Genomic DNA, 20940 nt, shown 5'->3' with positions numbered 1-20940 from the left:
ACCTTTTTAGCTTTATTAGTTTTATCTTTTTTTTATTTTACTTGCAATAATTGTGTAGAGATTAAATTAAATAGTTGTGTAAATATTGAGGATTAAATTTGTTATTATATTTTATACAATATAAATGGGTTAAATTTGTTGTTAAAAGACTGACAGTAAATGAGTTTTGTGATATTTTTATCAAAAATTATTTTTATTGTTAATTAAATGTATTAATAAATTTAACGATCGTTATGATGGACCGATACCTATCAACGAGTAAAAAATTATATATTAAATCTAACTTAAATTGACTAATTTTAACAATTTATTGATTTAAACGAAACTTAATTTAGTCACCGGTAATTCAAACTAACAACAACGTTATGAGTTACGTATTTTCGGACAAGAGTTCATCGTTCACCGAAAAAAAAAAGGGTTTCATACTATACAGTAAGGCTTATGATATCCTGCTAAAGCTGTCTCAAGTAATTAATTAATTAATTAATTTATGTAATAGCTAAATCTTTCCTTATAAATATCGATACATTTCTCTCATTTTGGGACATCAACTTCAAAAATATCAGCTTCATATACTTGTAGTAGCTAACAAGACCAGCAAGAGAATGATTCTTGGAAATCTGGCGAGTTCAGTCGGCAATGTTGTTGGCGACATTACCGGCCTGAATAAACCCAGCAAGAATACAATCACAGGCAGTGTTGTTATAGTTAAGAAGAATGTTTTGGACTTCACCGCCGTGCATTCAACTGTAGCTGATAGCCTCTTTGAATTGCTCGGCAATCAAGTCAGTCTCCAGCTCGTCAGTGCTGAAAATCCCGACCCTGGTTCGTTCCATTCCAAGTTTCCAAACAAATGCCTTTTTTTTCGTAACTATGGAAATAATAATGGTGTTAATGTTTACTGGTTTGTTCTGTAGCAAATGACAATGGCGGAAAGCTGGGGAAGTTAGCGACATTGGAATACTGGAACCTGACATATACTCCGTTATTGGCTGGTGATGATTCCTTGTACAAGGTTTCATTTGAGTGGGATGAGGAATTTGGAATCCCTGGAGCTATCATCCTACGAAATAATCATACGGCTGAGTTTTTCTTAAAAACAATTACTCTTGAAAATGTTCCTGGCGAAGGTCGGATCCACTTCGTTTGTAATTCCTGGGTTTATCCTGATAGACGATATAAAAAACCACGAATCTTCTTCTCAAACAAGGTATTTAAACACTTCTTCAATAATAGCGTCAGTTCAAAATAAATTAAACCTGAATTTCGCATTCTTGTAAAATATTTGTAGACATACCTTCCACATGAGACACCAGCAGCGTTGCGTAAATTCAGAGAAGAAGAGTTACAGGTCTTGAGGGGAGATGGGACTGGACAGTTGAAAACAGGAGATCGTGTTTATGACTATGCTTTGTACAATGATTTGGGTGATCCCGATAAGGGTGCAGATCTCGCTCGTCCGGTTCTTGGAGGTTTGGCTCAGTATCCTTATCCTCGGAGAGGTAGAACCAGCAGACCACCTTCCAAAACAGGTTCGGATCATATGAAAAGTTCAAATAACATGGATGGGTTCAGTTATATTTTATATTGAATTGAATCTAACATCATGTTACATTTTTATGTTTTCATAGATCCAAAGACAGAGAGCAGGCTTTTCCTACCAAATATTCTTAACATTTACGTCCCACGAGATGAGCAGTTTGCTCACTTGAAGCTGTCGGACTTCATTGCTTATAATCTGAAAGGCTTAGTTAATCAAATCATACCATTACTGGAAGCTTTTGTTAACTATACTCCTAATGAGTTCGACTCATTTAAAGACGTGGACAATCTCTTCTTCAGTGGACTCCCACTTCCTACTGATCTTATCAATCAAGTTGCTAACAACATCCCTTTAGAGATGATGGGGGAGTTTTTCCGATCTGATGGCCAGCAACTCTTAAAATTTCCTGTGCCTAAACTGATTGAAGGTGAACAAATTTTAACGTTGTTAAATATTGGATGTATGTATGTACGTATCATTTTAATATGTTTATTACTTTGGAGCAGATCGGAGTAATCCCTTTGCATGGAGGACTGATGAGGAATTTGGCAGAGAAATGCTTGCAGGATTGAACCCTCTTCTTATTCAGCTCCTCAAAGTAAGCTTAATAGAAAACAACTCAGCCAATCACTTTATTTTGTTTACATCATAGCTTATAACACTATGGAATCAATTGCAGGAATTCCCTCCAGTGAGCAACTTAGATCCTCGAGTGTATGTTAATCAAAATAGTTCAATAACCAAACAAGACATTGAGTATAACTTAGATGGACTTACTGTTGAAGAGGTAATATATATATATTTTTATTTTATTTTTAATATATTTCATACCTTAGTATCTCATCACTAACGAACATGGACGTGGCGCAGGCACTCAGTAGCAAAAGGCTATTTATATTGGATCATCACGATACAATTATGCCTTACCTTCAGACGATAAACGAGTATACAGAAGCAAAGACATATGCATCTAGGACCATTCTGTTCTTGAGAGGGGATGGTACATTGAAGCCTGTGGCCATTGAGTTGAGCTTGCCAAAAATGGAAGAAGATAAAATAGGATGTGTTAACAAAGTATACACTCCAGCTGAACATGGAGTTGAGGGTTGGATTTGGATGCTTGCTAAAGCTTTTGTAAATGTGAATGATTCTGGTCACCATCAGCTAGTGAGCCACTGGTAAGGACATATATATGCAGTGTTAATTAGGTAGTGATGATTTGAAGCTAAACTTCGGGTGTGTTTTTGGTTTGGTGTTAGGTTGAACACTCATGCAGTGTTAGAGCCTTTCGTGATTGCAACAAACAGACAGCTGAGTGTGGTTCATCCAATTTATAAGCTTCTCCATCCTCACTTCCGTGACACCATGACTATTAATGCATTGGCTAGAGAGTTGCTCATTAATGCTAATGGAATTATAGAGAGGACATTTTGCCCTGGAAAATACTCTCTAGAGATGTCCTCTGTGATTTACAAGAGTTGGAATTTCATGGACCAGGCTCTTCCCAATGATCTCAAGAAAAGGTATTATAATAACAACAGTATATTATCTTATAAATTAATGAACCAAACCCTTTATTAACCATGGTATGGCCTTTTGTTTTATCAGAGGGATCGCAGATGGTGATATAAAATCTCTGGACGACCTTGACCGGTTACTGATAAAAGACTACCCATATGCTGTTGATGGGTTGAAGATCTGGTTTGCTATTGAAAATTGGGTCAGAGATTACTGCTCATTCTACTACAAGACCGATGAAATGGTTCAACGGGACCCTGAACTTCAAGCCTGGTGGAAGGAACTCCGAGAGGTAGGTCATGGTGACAAGAAAGACGAGCCATGGTGGCCTAAAATGCAAAACCTTGAAGACCTGATACAATCTTGCACCATTATCATATGGATCGCTTCTGCACTCCATGCAGCTGTCAACTACGGACAATACGCCTTCGGAGGCTACTTCCCCAACCGCCCAACACTAAGCCGAAGGTTCATGCCTGAGAAAGGCACCCCTGAGTATGCAGAGCTTGAAAAGAACCCTGAGAAGGTCTTCTTTAGAACCATGTCTTCGCAGCTACAGTCCCTGACTGTCATTACGGTGGTCGAAACGCTGTCAAACCACGCATCGGATGAAGTGTATCTTGGACAGCGAACACCCAACTGGACCACTGATGCAGTTCCGCTACAAGCTTCGGATGCTTTCAATAGGAGACTTGCTGAAATCGAAGGGGTAATCTTAAAGATGAACATCGACAAGAAACTGAAGAACCGGATCGGTCCCGTTAATGTTCCTTATAATTTGCTCCATCCCACCGGTGAAATTGGAATTTCTGGTAAGGGAATTCCAAATAGCATCTCAATATAATTTAAGTAAAAGATGAATAAGGAATAATTTGCATGAAATAAATGTTGGTGCAGCACATCAAAAGTATTGTTGTCCATACTTTTGTGTAATTTTCTCGAATGATAGTGTTATTCCAAGTTTGATGTAATTGTGCGATGTTATTTATTATGAATAAATTCAAAATTATCATGATGGGGTTGGTTGAAAATCATCATGCCTTCTCTCTCCATAATTTTCTTGCTTTTTTTATATAGATTACCCAATTCATCAAGAAACAATTTAATTATAATAAAATTGAAAATTTTAATAACCAATGAAATTTGAAAGCCTTTGTTAATTGTTAAAAGGCTAATATATATATATATATATATATAAACACCCTCAAACTATTCTATCAATACAATATTTGTACAAGTTCTCACCCTATATAAGTGAACGAGGCTTGCTAAAATACTAAATTTATTATAATTAGGTTTGATCATGAGTCGAGTTAATATAAAATTTTAAATCTGTTTTTTAGGTACAGGCCTGACACAACTTGAAAATTAGGCTTAAAATTTGGCAAAACTCAACCCATATTAAAAATATTAAACCCAAACTTGACTTAGCCCAAATTGTATTAATTCTTTTTTAGATTTTTTATATAAAAACATAATACAATAAATACACTAAAAATACTAAAATAAATGCTTCTTACAAATTGAAAATACAAAAAAAAAAGTATATGCATGTGATTTAGACCGAACCGAGTCTGAGCAAAAAAATTCTGCCTGAGGCCCGAGCCATTTAGAAAACGGATCTTATTTTTTTGTCCAAACTCATTTTTTAGGTCTATATTTTTTCCCAAACTCTCACTTTTCCAGTAGACCTTCGGGTTTGAGTGAGTGACCCAACTCATGATCATGTCTAGTTAATAACAAATTATCCCTTCAAATAAGATAAACAACACACATAATATCTTTAGAATACCACAAGATAAGTCTTCAATCAATTGGATATATTTCCTTTAATGGTTATAAGTCAATTCGATCCATAAGTAATACCGGAAAAACTCAAAAAAGAGATGAGGAGTTATTATATGCAACAACTTGGGTTGTAAATGAACAAAGTATTCACTGAATAGTTTGGTTTTTGTTCATTTATTAAGCTAAATAAATGAATATGAACAAGATTTTGAGACTCGTTTATTAAACGAACCAAACACAAGCAAAGTTTGTGTAATTCATTTATATTCATGAACAAATTCGTTTATGTTTGTATAAAACATGTTTAATAAATCATTTAAAACTTATTTATTGTTCCTTTAAAATTGTCATTCAACTATTCAACAAAGAACAAAATTGTATTTTTTGAAGCTTTAATTTCCTTTGAATTCGTAATTTTAAGTGGGTAGATAATAATTTATTTGGTTAGAGACTACAATGAGTTTATTATTATAAATATGTGTTTAAGATTGTACCAACTAGCATGTGACGAGAGTAAATAGTTATTTAATTATAAAAAATTTATTTTAGGCACTCAAAATAAAAAGTTTGTATTTTAAGCACCTCGTTAAATAGTTTGGTCATTTTGGTTACTCTTGTTAAAATCATAAACAACAAGCTAACGTGGTAGTTAAAAAAACCAGTATAATAACAAATTTACCTTTCAAATTTTACATATTATATATTGATTTAGTTATAATTTTAAAAAATGACACTCAAAATTTACAAATGTTATCAATTATCAATTTATTATTATATTTTTTTGAAAATATTTATGTATTTTTTATATTTCTTTAAATTTTTTAGAATTAGGATCAAATTGAGAACATTTATAAATTTTGAGGTTTAATTGATATAATATGTAAAATTTGAGGGCTGGATTTGTTATTATACGGATTTTTTAACTATCACGTCAGCTTGTCATTTATGATTTTAATAGGAGTGACCAAAATGACCAAACTATGTACCATGTGTGCTTAAATTGTAAACTTTTTTTTGAGTGCCTAAAATGAAAATTTTTTATAGTTGAGTGATTATCTCTGTAGTTTATCCTATTTATAATAAGAATGTTTTATTGTTTTTCGAATATTTTATGGATAAATATTTTATACACTATTAATGGAGTTTTTAGACTCCACAAACAATGTTAAAGAGTTTACAAGTATCTTGTAAATATATAGTAAAATATTTTAAAAAAAAAGAAATATTTGAAAAAATAGGACTCATATCAAATTTTAAAAAGTATTTGTATAATAAAAAATTACCCTCAACTCATATTTTATTTATTAAATTTTATTAAAAACAACTAGAGACTCACTCAACTCTAATTCAAGCACCAAATATAAAAGCATTAACTATTTTATAAAAGCACTAAATTGAGTTTTTTCCCATTTAAGTATTTAAGTTTGATTCTAATATTTAATTTCATACTTGTCTCAATTAAATATCTATATTTTTTATTAGAGCACACGTATCAAATGTTCATTAGTCACATGATTTAATTTTGTCTGGCTACCAAATTAAGCATTGAAGCCAAACTCAAATACCAAATTGGGACAAAAATACTCAAGTACCAAATTGAAAGTAGAAGCAAAAACAAGTACCAAATGAATATTAATCCCTTTTTTCTATTTATTGAGTCACACGTAGTTGTCTCCTTGGATGGGAACATTTTTGAAGCTTTTTGTCTGTCTGGTTTGGAACATCATTCTCATCCACATCTCAAAGTAAGCGCCTACCACTGATTTTTTCTTTTTTGTCTCTGTTATAAACGTGGGCGATGATGATCTGCCGGTTCCAAAAATGGGCCTGAATAAATATAGGCCCGAATAAATAGAGAAATTTACTTATACCAATGTAAAAGATATTTTTTATATTTATAGTATTAATATTTTAACAATTTAATCATTGAATCTGTTAATATAATTATATTTATTATATATGTAAAATTTTAAATTAATTTAATGTTTTTATTATTTTAATTTAAAATATTATATATATTAATATTTATTGAATGGTTGAAATTTTTACATAAAATAAATAAATAATATTTTTTAATGCATGTCAAATTTAATATGCATGATCTATATGAATGAAATAAAAAATTCAACGATTGAATTATTAAAATATTAAGAATAAAAAACATTAAATAATAAAATATTAAAATTGAAAAAAAATCATCACAAGTAAAAAAAAATAACAACTTTATTTTGAAGGAGGGAATAATTAAATAATTAAAAAAATAAAAAGATTACAAGTCTTGCGACTAACTTTTGTGGGTTTAAATTTTGTCTGAGATTCAATCTTTCAGTGTAATCTCTTCCTCTTTCCGTTTGAATTAGAAAAAATTAAATATTAATAAAAATATTTTATTTATACTAAATAATGTTACACTTACAATGTGAAAAAAAAAGTTTATAACAAAATTATATAAATAATAAATTAAACTGTCATTACTTGACAATTGTTTTGGGTAATATGTAGTTTGTCCTTTAAACTTAATCAAAAGTATTTAGTTGGTACTTGAACAGTTTTTGGACCTAGTTGACACCTGAATTTGTATTCTGTCATTTAGGTTGGTGCCTCTGCACTGATATCGTTAATTTATATTGATGTGGCACTGATAACCAATCCATTAGTGATAGATGACAACCTCTTAATATGCTATGTGGCATATATAAAATTTAAAAACTTTTAAAATATATAATTTTGTTTTTGCATAAAAAATTAACTTTTAAAAAAATTTATACTCTTTTTTATTAATTTTTTAAAGAATTTTTTAAAATTTTTAAATTTATACTCATTACATGACATACTAAAAAGTTATCACGTATCACCACAAATTAACTATTAATGTCATATGGGCACAAATTTATAATGTTAGATTAACAATTTTTTCTTTTCACTAATTTCAACTTACTACTACACCTGCATTTAAATTAAAACAAATATTCTATTATATTCTTTTACTAGTTTTAATCTCGTCCCCGAGGTTAATTAAGTTAGATTTTTTTGGCTTAATTTTTAATAAGGGTTGATATGAGTTAAAGAGGAGGAGATCTAAACGTATATAAATGGAAGGATGGATAGAATACAGAAAGGAATGGATTAAATTATTGTAAAATTAAATTAACTTTTCATGTGATTAGTATTTTAATAATTTTAATTAGCAATACAATTATCTCATCTTGCACATAAAGTAGTAATTTAATATATATATTGTTCTTAGGGATAATATAATTTTTGGCTTTTGAATTTACTAACTAGGTTCACGTTTGTATTTATATTTTTTTTGTCCACTTGACACTTGAATTTGATAACTAGGTCTATTTTAGCCCTTGAACTAGGGATAGGTGCTTCAAGCTACGACACACCCAAGTACCTCCATTATTATTCACACATCTAATACTAACACCTATCCCAAGTCTTGTAAGTACTTACTTCCACTAACTGAGGCGCTCCCCTTCTATGAACCGTACACGGCTCTCCATTGAAGTTGGGGAAAAACCACCCGACACAGGGACAATACTTTTGATTGTTGAGAAATCTGAGTTGACTACTTAGAGGATGACACTTTAAAGATTTCTCTTGGAGGAACTAATTCCTCCTTAACCCTACCATTTAGTCAATACTAAAATTTTAAAATTCTAAAAGTATAGAGACAAAAAATGATGAAATTAAAGTATAAAGACTAAATCTACAAATTACATATAATACAGATACTAAAAGTAAAATTTAACCAATTATATATTATTATTAAATAAAAAGAAGTAGAGTTTGGCTTGTAGTTATAGCCAGACCAGCCAATCTTTGTCTATAAATACCACACCAATGTTCCCACATTTTACAAAGCCAACGACCAAAACATACATAAACAGATCCTCTTTATATTTGTAGCCATGAAGATTCCCAGCACCGTAGTATTAATGAGGAAGACCGAACAGGACTTCAACGACCCTGATGACAAATGGTCAGGCTTGCACAATTTCGGAAATATGTTGCTTCAGAAAATGGTTTCCTTGAAGCTCATTAGTGCTGATATCATCGATTCCAACCCCAGTAAACTCCTTGGCAAGTGCTTAAAAACATGAGGGGTTGGTTCTCTAGAAATTTTTAAAGTATGGTTTGCTGCATAATCGATCAGACCCTTGAACGAAGGTATTCTCCTCATGGTGGGTTTTTGCCTCTCATACTATAAGGAAAGTCCAAAGGGGTCCATAGAATTTAGTGAGTGTCTTAGTTGGTGAAGATGTAATTTGCAAGCTCACGGGAAAGATGTCAGTATTATGCAGAATATTAAGTATGCATACAGGCCTATACACCTTGGTAGAGGACTCACAATTTTTTTTGGCATAATGATAAATTTAATCTCTAATGTTTGTATTTTTTTGTCAATTTGACATTTATTCTTTTCTTGAGTTAAATTTAGCAATTAACCTTTTCAAAAAGAGTCAAATCACTTTTTTTAGGAGAAATATTAACTAAAACATTATTTCTTTTAACAATATTGGTGTACTGCATGCTGACATGACAATATTTGTCTTATATGTCATGTCAACAAATAATTTTAAAATTATAAAAGTTCATAAAATATTAGCATAAAGCACACATGGATTGTCACGTGAGCTGTCATGTTTAAAAAAAAATAATTTAAATTTTATTTGAAAGATTGACAATTAAATTTAACTTTTTTTTTAAGCTTAAAGTCCAAAATGACAAATAATGTAAACCTTAAAAGCTAAATTTATCATTATATCAATATTTTTTTATTAAGCAATAACTAGAGATGACACAAATTTATTTATTTGAATTAATCCTATTTTTTATTAAATTAAACAGATTCACACGAATGAAGAATTAATGATAATAGTTATAAATAATCAACATAGGTGTAGTCATTTTGGAGTTGTCTTTGTTTGTAGAAAATAAATATGGAGGAAAGGTAGGATCAGAGATTCACTTAGAAGGATGGAATAACAGAAGCGCTTACTTGGAAGACAGAACAATCCATGTTTATTTTGAGTGGGACAAAGATTTTGGAACACCAGGAGCTGTCTTGGTTCATAATCCATATGAAAGTGAATTCTACCTCAAAACCATCACTCTTCAAGATGTTCCTGGTCGAGGTCCCATCCATTTCCTTTGTAATTCTTGGGTTTACCAAAACCAAGGGAGCCGTATTTTCTTCTCTACCAAGGTAACTCCAGCTAGCCAACTATCTCAATCATTATATATGTATTTATATATGTTTAAGTTAATATATTTGGGTAGGCATATCTTCTACGTGATACCCCAGAAGCACTTCGTAAGTGTAGAGAAGAAGAGTTGAGAATGTTGAGAGGAAATGGGGAAGGAAAGCTTGAGGAATGGGATAGAGTTTATGATAATGCTGTGTACAACGATTTGGGAAGGCTCCCTGTTCTCGGAGGTTCACACGAGTATCCTTATCCTAGGAGAGGAAGAACCGGTCGGCCGATATTAGGTTAAGCAAATTATTGTATTTATATATTAAGTAATTTAGATTTTTTATGGTAAAAGTACCATAGTGGTCATGTGTTAAGAGTCAAATTGCAATTTGTCCATTTTACTAAAAAATAACAAATTAGTCCCTATATATTAGATTAATGAGCAAATTAATCATTTCTGTTAAAATTTTATTCTGTTTGTACCGTTAAAAATTTGCGTGCCGGATAGAATAGCCAAACACGTCACGTGTATGTCATGCTGACATACGGAGACAAGTTTTTAACAATAGAAATAGATGGAATTTTTAATAAAATGACCAATTTGCTCTTTGGTCTAATGTAAATGGACTAATTTGCCTCTTTTTTTGAGTAGAGAGGACAAAATGCAATCTGATTCTTACTATAGGGAATTTCATGATACTTTTATCGATTTTTTATATTTATAATATATTAATTCTTGTTATGTTTAATTACGTAGATCCCAAGAAAAAGACGGAGAGCAAAAACTTTAAATACAATATGTTTAATATTTACGTCCTCAGATATGAACAATTCAGCCGGCACAAGAAATCGAAATTCCGAGATAATAATTGGAAATGCTTGATTCAAGCAGTGTCTCCTGGAATTGAAGCTTACCTTAATTTCATATCTCGGGACGAGTTCGAATCTTTTCAAGAAATAAATAACGTGTACGACGATGGAACTTCTAATGTTCTTGATTCTTTTACCGGTGGCTTTTTCAGGGCTATTTCTCGCAAAGGAAATTTTCGATTGCCTCAAGTCATTAAAGGTATATTATTTATATATATGATCTCTAAATTTAGAGCTAAAAATCTTTGACTTAATTAACATTAATATATAAAAAAATTATGGGAGCAGAGGACCTTGGTGCATGGAGTCGGGATGAAGAATTTGCTAGAGAAATGATTACCGGTTTGAACCCTCTTCTCATTCGTCTTCTCAAAGTAAGTCAAATTCTTTTACATATATTAAATCTTTACATGCATGTGATCTCATAACCAGTAAATTAACTACAGGAACATGAATTCCCTCCACTTAGCAAGCTAGATCCTGAATTTTATGGTAATCAACACAGTTGTATTACAAAACAGGATATCCAGTCTAACTTGGATGGCCTTAGTGTTGAACGGGTAATGATACTATATCTTAATTATCCTTAACCTAGAGTTGTTATTATGGATATTTATAAGTTGGGAATATTTGGTTGCACAGGCACTGAAGAACAAGGGATTGTTTATATTGGATCATCATGATTCTGTGATGCCGTATATTCGGAAGATAAACAAGGAAACTAAAACAAAGACTTACGTATCACGGACACTCCTCTTCTTGAGAGACGACAACCCGTTGAAACCGGTGGCGATCGAGTTGGGCTTGCCGAATGAAAAAGGGGATAAGTTTGGTGCTGTTAGTAAGGTGTACACTCCAACACAAGATGGAGTTGAGGGTCATATTTGGCAGTTAGCTAAAGCCTATGTAGCTGTGGTTGATACTGGTCATCATCAACTAATAAGCCACTGGTAATTAATTAAGAATATTCCATCAAATTCAAAGTAAAAACATATATATGTGTGTGTGTGTGTGCGTTAATTAGGTGTGTTTTGGGGGTCTCAGGTTGAACACTCATGCAGCTATAGAGCCATTCATTAATAAACAGGCAACTGAGTGTGGTTCATCCAATTTATAAACTACTGCACCCACACTATCGTGACACGATGGCTATTAATGCGTTAGCCAGGGAATTTCTAGTGAATGCAGATGGAGTGATAGAGAACATTTTACACGGGGCAATATTCCATGGAGATGTCATCGGTAATTTATAGGAGTTGGAATTTCATGGAGCAATCACTTCCTAATGATCTCAAGAAAAGGTAATTCAAATAAAGGCAAATTATACTATTAATTAATAAATTATGAATAAGTTTTAGTTTTGATCACTTAATTTAAAAGGTTATAATTTGCTCACTAAACTATTCGAAAGTTTTTATTAAGTCACTGGACTATTAATTTTTTTTTAAAGTTCTGCTAGCAAGCTCCACTCAATGATTTGATGATTGGTATGGTGGATTAGCACACATCGACAAGTAGAAGAACATACCTTAAATCCAAGTCGATTTAATAGTCAGTGTCGAAAATCGGAAAAAAAAGTTATTTAAATTTTGGTTCACAAATTTGTGACATCCAAAGCTATTTTATGAAAATATTTGAACTATAGTATAAAAGGAAAAAAAAATTTTTGACCACAATACGATAATGAAAACTTTTGAATAGTTTAATAATTAAATTATAATTTTTTAATTAAATTACCAAAACGAAAATTTACCTATAATTCACCCTTAAAATAATCTCAATTACAATACTATGGGTGATCATATATTCATTCAAGTCGTATTTTGTTTTCTATATTCAGAGGAATTGCAGATGGTGATATAAACTATTGGAACCCACCATTGTTTGAAAAGTCAAATGGGGTGGGCACCGAAAGTAGAAAGTAATATTGGTTGGCAAGTTGGGTTAAAAGTTGGCATGGGATAATTGCAATTTTGGTCCCTAATTGTATAGGGACATTGCAAGTTGATCCTTGAACCTCAACTATAAATAGGCCTAACCATTTCTTACTTTCTTCATCCCATAATTGTCATTCTCTACTTAAGGCATTATTCTCTCTCTCTATTTGTAAATTTCACTTGTAATTTTTGGAGTGAAATATATTTGGTAGTGCCCGAGGACGTAGGCAAAATTTGCTGAACCTCGTTAAAATTCTGGTGTTCTTTATTATTTGTTTTGCATATTTTGTGAATGTGATTGTAGTGATTTATTGTGCTATTAAATTACGATAGAGGGACATTCTGGCTAGGAAAGACTTGGTATTTAAGTGATCTTCGTGATCTACCTCTCTTTCCTGAGAATTGAACTTAGTGTGATTTTTCAGTACAATAATTTTACTCTTTCACACGCTTTCGCGCAACAATTGGTATCAGAGCCAGATTCGTACTTGGAGAATACGACCGTTTACGGTACTATTTACGTATACCGCACTATTCATGTATATGGTACTATTCACGTATACGGTACTATTCACGTATACGGTACTGTTCACGTATACAGTAGTTGGGATTGAGGAGAAAAATGGCAGCAGCATCGTCATCAGCAAGGACTACTGTGACAAATGCAAAATTTGAAGTAGAAAAATTTGACGGTACCAATAATTTTGGTATGTGACAATGTGAGATCCTGGATGTCTTATGTCAGCAAGAGCTAGATATAGCCTTTGAAGAAAAACCTGACAAGATGGATGACAAGGAGTGGGCCAAGATTAATAGACAGGCGTGTGGTACAATCCGCCTATGTTTGGCCAAAGAGCAGAAGTACTCTGTCATGAGGGAGACATCAGCGAAGAAGTTATGGGATACACTGGAAGAAAAGTTTCTAACGAAAAGTCTTGAAAATAGGCTTTATATGAAAAAGAAACTTTATCGATTCACGTATGCACCCGGTATGTCGATGAATGACCATGTGAACTCATTCAATAAAATTTTAGCAGACTTGCTAAATTTGGATAAGAAATTTGAAGATGAAGACAAGGCATTATTGTTGTTGAATTCCCTTCCTGATGAATATGATCATCTTACCACCACATTGCTTCATGGGAAGGACACGATCACATTTGATGCAGTCTGTAGTGCGTTGTATAGATCTGAGGCTCGAAAGAAAGATAAAAGAGATCACAGAGATACAACCGCAAAAGTCTTAACAGTAAGAGGTCGTTCACACGGCAGCAAATTTGGTAGAAGGGGAAAGTCCAAAGGGAGACCCGCCAAAGATGAATGTGCCTTTTGCCGTGAAAAAGGGCATTGGAAAAAGAATTGTCCTAAGCTACAAAAGGGCAAGGCTATTTCTAATGCATGTGTAGCGGAGCATGATGAGGAGTCAGACTTTAGCTTGGTTGGCATGGCAATGGCATGTCAAACGGATGAGTGGATTTTGGATTCAGGATGTACTTACCATATGTGTCCTAATAAGGACTGGTTTTCTAGTCTTAAAGAGCTAGAAGGTGGAATTGTTCTTATGGGCAATGATAGTGCTTGTAAGACAATGGGAGTGGGTACAGTCCAATTGAAGAATCACGACGGCTCAATCCAAGTCTTGACAGATGTTCGCTACGTACCTAGCCTGAAGAAAAATCTCATCTCATTAGGGGCCCTAGAATCTAAAGGGCTCACAATCACTTTGAGAGATGGATTACTAAAAGTAGTAGCTGGGCAACTGACGGTGATGAAAGGCACAAGAAGAAATAACTTGTATTTTTTAAATGGAAGTACAGTTATTGGATCAACATCAACAGTTTCTACAAAAGATGTAGATTCAGAGGCTACCAGATTATGGCATATACGATTGGGACATGCTGGTGAAAAAGCTTTGCAGACATTGGTGAAGCAAGGCTTATTGAAAGGTGCAAATTCTTGCAAAATGGAATTCTGTGAACATTGTGTTCTGGGCAAGCAGAAGAGGGTAAAATTTGGTCCAGCAATTCACAATACGAAAGGAATTCTGGACTACGTTCACAGTGAGGTGTGGGGACCTACCAAAGTAGCTTCTTTGGGAGGTATGCACTATTTTGTTACTTTTTTTATGATTATTCAAGAAAAGTATGGGTGTATCTAATGAAAAGAAAAAGTGAAGTTTTGGATGCATTTCTGAAATGGAAGAAGATGGTGGAGACTCAGACTGGTCGAAAGGTCAAACGACTTCGATCAGATAATGGTACTGAGTACAAAAACGATCCATTTCTACAAGTATGCCAAGATGAGGGCATTGTGCGACACTTCACTGTTCGGGATACACCACAGCAGAATGGGGTGGCAGAACGCATGAATCGAACTATACTGGAGAAAGTTCGATGTATGTTGTCCAATGCTGGATTGGGCAAAGAATTTTGGGCTGAGGCAGTTACATATGCGTGCCATCTAATTAATCGATTGCCATCAGCTGCAATAAATGGAAAAACTCCTATGGAGATGTGGACTGGTAAATCTGCTACTGATTATGATTCTTTGCATGTATTTGGTTCCACTGCATATTATCATGTAAAAGAATCTAAGTTAGACCCAAGAGCAAAGAAAGCATTATTCTTGGGTATAACTGATGGAGTAAAAGGATATCGTCTCTGGTGTCCTGATACAAGGAAGATTGTTTTCAGTAGAGATGTGACTTTTGATGAATCAACCATGTTGAAGTACAAGGATTCACAAAAGGATGACAAAACCAGTAGTACTTTGCAGCAGGTGGAGCTTGAAAAGGTTAACGATGATCCAGCTAATATTGAAGGGACAAATGATGAAGAGGTTCCTACCCAAGAACCTCTACAGCAACAAGATTCAATTGCATATAGAAGGCCAAGAAGAGAGATTCGTAAGCCTGCTCGCTTTGATGATATAGTGGCCTATGCACTTCCAATTGCAGATGATGATGTTCCTTCTACTTACACAGAAGTAATAAGTAACCCTGATGGTGTAAAGTGGAAGCAAGCAATGAATGAAGAAATGCAGTCTCTTCATAAAAATAAGACCTGGGAGTTGGTGACACTACCCAAGGGAAAGAAGGCAATTGGATGCAAATGGGTATATGCAAAGAAGGAAGGATTTCCTGATAAAAATGAAATTCGATACAAGGCTAGATTGGTAGCAAAGGGTTACGCTCAGAAAGAAGGAATAGACTACAATGAAGTGTTTTCTCCAGTTGTGAAGCATTCGTCTATTCGGATTTTGCTAGCCTTGGTTGGGCAATTTGGTCTTGAACTAGTTCAGCTTGATGTGAAGACCGCGTTTTTACACGGTGATTTGGAAGAGAAAATCTATATGACTCAGCCAGATGGATTCAAGGTTGCTGGAAAAGAAAATTGGGTTTGCAAACTGACAAAGTCGCTTTATGGATTGAAGCAATCTCCGAGGCAGTGGTACAAGCGATTTGATCAGTTCATGAAAGGGCAAAGGTACACAAGAAGTAAATTTGATCATTGCGTGTATTTTTAAAAGCTACAAGAAGGAACTTTCATATACTTGCTCTTAGATGTTGATGATATGCTAATAGCATCTAAGAGCAAAGTTGAGATTGAAAGATTGAAGACTCAACTCAATCTCGAGTTTGAGATGAAAGATCTAGGAGAAGCTAAAAAGATTCTCGGCATGGAAATATGGAGAGATAGAGCTCATGATAGAGTTAGCTTGTCTGAGAAGCAGTATTTGAAAAAGGTACTACAGCAGTTTGGCATGAACGAGCAGACAAAACCTGTAAGTACCCCGTTGGCTTCTCATTTCAAGCTTTCTGTACAACTATCTCCTTCGACAAATACGGAACGAGAATACATGTTGCAAGTTCCGTATTCTAATGCAGTGGGTAGCTTGATGTATGCAATGGTGTGTACAAGACCTGACATTTCAGAGGCAGTTAGTATAGTGAGCAGGTATATGCATAATCCTGGAAAAGGACATTGGCAAGCTGTGAAATGGATTCTACGGTATATTCAGAAGACCGTGGATGTTGGATTACTGTTCAAGCAGGATAATACACTTGGTAAAGGTGTTATTGGGTACATTGATTCTGACTATGCCGGTGATTTGGACAAGCGAAGATTAACCACCGATTATGTGTTTACACTTGCTGGAGGACCAATAAGTTGGAAGTCTACACTACAGTCTACAGTTGCATTGTCAACCACAGAAGCCGAGTACATGGCTGTAACAGAGGCTGTAAATGAGGCTATTTGGTTACAAGGTATGGCTAAAACCTTGGGGTTGGTTCAGGAGCATATTAATGTGTATTGTGATAGTCGAAGTGCTATTCATTTAGCAAAGAATCAAGTCTATCATGCACGTACAAAACATATCGACGTACGATTCCATTTTGTGCGAGAAATTATTGAAGAGGGGAAAATTTGTCTTCAAAAGATCAAGACTGCAGATAATCCCACAGATATGATGACCAAGGTGGTAACAGCAACCAAGTTCGAACATTGTTTGAACTTGATTAATATCCTGCAAGTTTAACAGTTGAAGAAGGCACTATCAAGTATTGTTGTCAAAAGCAGAAAGAATTGTGTGAAGATAAGATTATCGTAATCAAATTTTCAAGGTGGAGATTATTGGAACCCACCATTGTTTGAAAAGTCAAATGGGGTGGGCACCGAAAGTAGAAAGTAATATTGGTTGGCAAGTTGGGTTAAAAGTTGGCATGGGATAATTGTAATTTTGGTCCCTAATTGTATAGGGACATTGCAAGTTGATCCTTGAACCTCAACTATAAATAGGCCTAACCATTTCTTACTTTCTTCATCCCATAATTGCCATTCTCTACTTAAGGCATTATTCTCTCTCTCTATTTGTAAATTTCACTTGTAATTTTTGGAGTGAAATATATTTGGTAGTGCCCGAGGACGTAGGCAAAATTTGCTGAACCTCGTTAAAATTATGGTGTTCTTTATTATTTGTTTTGCATATTTTGTGAATGTGATTGTAGTGATTTATTGTGCTATTAAATTACGATAGAGGGATATTCTGGCTAGGAAAGACTTGGTATTTAAGTGATCTTCGTGATCTACCTCTCTTTCCTGGGAATTGAACTTAGTGTGATTTTTCAGTACAATAATTTTACTCTTTCACACGCTTCCACGCAACATAAACTCCCTCAAAGACCTTGACAATCTAGTAATAGAAGATTATCCATATGCTGTGGATGGGTTGAAGATATGATTTGCAATTAAAAAGTGGGTCAGTGACTACTGTTCCTTCTATTACAAGACAGATGGAATGGTCCAAGAAGACCCTGAACTTCAAATATGGTGGAAAGAACTTCGAGAAGTAGGTCATGGTGACAAGAAAGATGAACCCTGGTGGCCTAAAATGCAAACACGTGAAGAGCTGATAGAATCTTGCACTATTATCATATGGTTAGCCTCTGCTTTCCATGCAGCTGTCAACTTCGGACAATACGCCTACGGAGGCTACTCTCAGAACCGTCCAACAGGGAGCTGTCGGTTCATGCCTGAGAAAGGCACCCCTGAATATACTGAGCTTGCGAACAACCCAGAGAAGGCTTTCCTCAAAACAATTACTCCACAGCTAATATGCCTTCAAGTGATGACCGTGGTAGAAACTCTATCACAACAATAATCAGAAGAGGTGTATCTTGGAACACGAGAAGATAATTGGACGATAGATAAAGAACCATTGTCGTATTTCAAGGCATTTCACGATAGACTTGCTGAAATTGAAGATGAAATCACAAGCATGAACGAGGACGGAAAGTGGAAGAATCGTGTCGGTCCGGTCAAGGTGCCGTACACTTTGTTGTTTCCATCCGGTGAAGTTGGACTTCTTGGCAAGGGAATTCCGAATAGCATATCAATCTAAATAGACTGAGCTAAGTGGCATGCATCATTATACTAAATAAATGTTGCTGGCATTACGACACATCATCGTATTGCTGCCCAAATTTGTGTTAGTCAGTGTCATGTTCTTTATGCTTCCTGGGTGTGTTTTGCACGTTTCTTTGAGACATGGATGCACTCTGCTTCTCTTTGTAATTTGGTTGAGTACTTCAATAATACAATGTGTATTGTGTGGTATATATTTGTTTGAACTCGTGTTACATGTTTGGTTCAATGTAATGCTATGCTATTATAACTCTATTCTGAGGGCCCACCACAAATAGTTATTAATTTGGTTCAGTGGAATGCCCTATTACGGGTGTATTCCATTAAGAGCTTATGTAGGGAAATTTATTTATTTTTATTTTATCTCATCTCTACTGAATGTTTGATTCAGTGCTTAAGAAATCCATTTTACTCCCCCACTTTCTCACCTAAAAAGCACTCTTACTTAGCCCGACAGCTACTCCCTTGCTTCCTTCAACTCCGGCCATAGCACTCCTCCCCTTCATCGCAACCTCCTTCAGGTAAACATTTTCTCTCTTATGTTGTTCCTTTCATTTTCATCTTTGCCAAATTTTTTACCCTAAAATTTTTTCTGCCTTTTTTTTACCTATTTAAGTAGAGTTTGTTTTCTTCACCTTCACTAGTACTCCTCCCCTTCATCGGAGCCTACTTTTAAGTAAACATTTTCTCTCTTTCTTTATTCCTTTCGTTTTTCTCTTTGTCAATTTTTGTTACCTTACAAACTTTGCCTCTTTTTGTTAAAATTTCTATCTTCATACCATAATAATTCAAAGAACAAAATTGATTTTATTTTTTAAATTTCAAACTCTTGATTTATATTTCTGAATTTTTAAAATTGAGCCCGACAAATGTATCATCTTAATTTATAGGGTTTTTTTTTCTGATTTAATATCTTAATTGAGCCCAAATTTTTATATAATAAAAAATATTTTAATTGCTTAGTTAACTCTTTTTTATTCATTGTTAAAACCTTAGCCTAAAGGAAATAAATAAATAAATTTGATCAACCTTCGTCGGTTTAGAAACCTCTCCACCTTCATTTTCAATATCACTCAAAAATGACTAAAATCTCAAAAAAAATTCTAAAAAAAGGCACTAACAAATTAAGACATAAGATGTTAGAGATACAAACAACTCCTAATCATTTTTTCATAAAGCATTAATTTCATAATTTTCAAAAGTTCCTCGACAAATTTACAACTTTTCCGATATAAATGATGGATATGAGTTTAAAAGTGGTTTATAGGATAGGATAAAGAGCGAAGTTGATTGTGATTCTTGTTTAACATGTATTCATATATTTAAAAAAAAAATCAAAACTCAAATGAATAGATTACTAAAGTCGATGCCACCCACACCCACACCCACACCCACACCCACACTTTTTCTTTTCAGTAAATAGTATATAATTTTACTATTGGATTTTGGTCGCAGTCCAAAAATGTAAAATTCCAGCATAAAACCCAAATTTCATGGTATGTTACTCTCATATTGATATCTTTTCTTACAATACTAATATATTTTCTCCAGCATCGTCGGGAAAATCTTTTTTAATTTTCTCTCTTAAAATTTTATAAATAATTACGATATGTACCAAAAGTAATTAATAATAATAATAAAACATTAACAATTTTCATTCCAACATAATTCTTTTTATCATTTCTTATGCACATACATATATAATTTTTATTAGTAATTTATTATCCCCAATTTATTATTGGTAAACATATAATAATTTATTATAATTAAATTAAATTAAGGACTATTTTTTTATAAAAAATATCAAACTTCTTTTATTAAATTAAATGGTAAATGATTATGTTAGACATAAATTGTTTTAGATCAAATAATGGTTATGGTCTCTCTTCTATGTTTAAATTTAGAATTTTGTATCTATACCTGAATTTGATATAATTTGGTTCCTCTACATAATGTCATCAGATAGATGAAATAGTAGATACCCTTAATTATTCTGGTCAAAATGTTGAGTTTGATTTTTTCTTAAAAATATTCATTCCAATTTCATGCAATATATATTGTGTTCAAAATGTGTTTTTAAGAGAAATTGACATAATAAATTTAACCGATATAGTTAAGGAATCTAATTATTTAGACTAATTAATACTATTATAAAA

At 33.5% G+C, this 20940-nt stretch overlaps 1 protein-coding gene and 1 pseudogene across 1 annotated transcript; both read left to right on the top strand.

Annotated features, from left to right (window-relative positions):
* Positions 1–546: 546 nt before the first annotated feature.
* Positions 547–4076, top strand: LOC107894329 (probable linoleate 9S-lipoxygenase 5). The gene is made up of 9 exons (XM_016819616.2): positions 547–825; positions 918–1210; positions 1292–1532; positions 1632–1970; positions 2050–2141; positions 2223–2330; positions 2414–2721; positions 2803–3066; positions 3152–4076. Exons 1-9 carry the CDS (start codon positions 606–608, stop codon positions 3903–3905), a joined length of 2619 nt encoding a protein of 872 aa, XP_016675105.2. The 5' UTR covers positions 547–605; the 3' UTR covers positions 3906–4076.
* Positions 4077–8766: 4690 nt separating this feature from the next.
* LOC107958140 (probable linoleate 9S-lipoxygenase 5) lies at positions 8767–18761 on the top strand (annotated as a pseudogene).
* The last annotated feature ends 2179 nt before the right edge of the window (positions 18762–20940 follow it).

This window comes from Gossypium hirsutum, chromosome A08 (genome assembly GCF_007990345.1).
Source record: "Gossypium hirsutum isolate 1008001.06 chromosome A08, Gossypium_hirsutum_v2.1, whole genome shotgun sequence".
In the NCBI taxonomy this organism is placed as follows: Eukaryota; Viridiplantae; Streptophyta; class Magnoliopsida; order Malvales; family Malvaceae; genus Gossypium; species Gossypium hirsutum.
The sequence above is the reverse complement of the archived record's forward strand: the minus strand, read 5'-3'. Positions and strand labels throughout refer to the sequence as shown.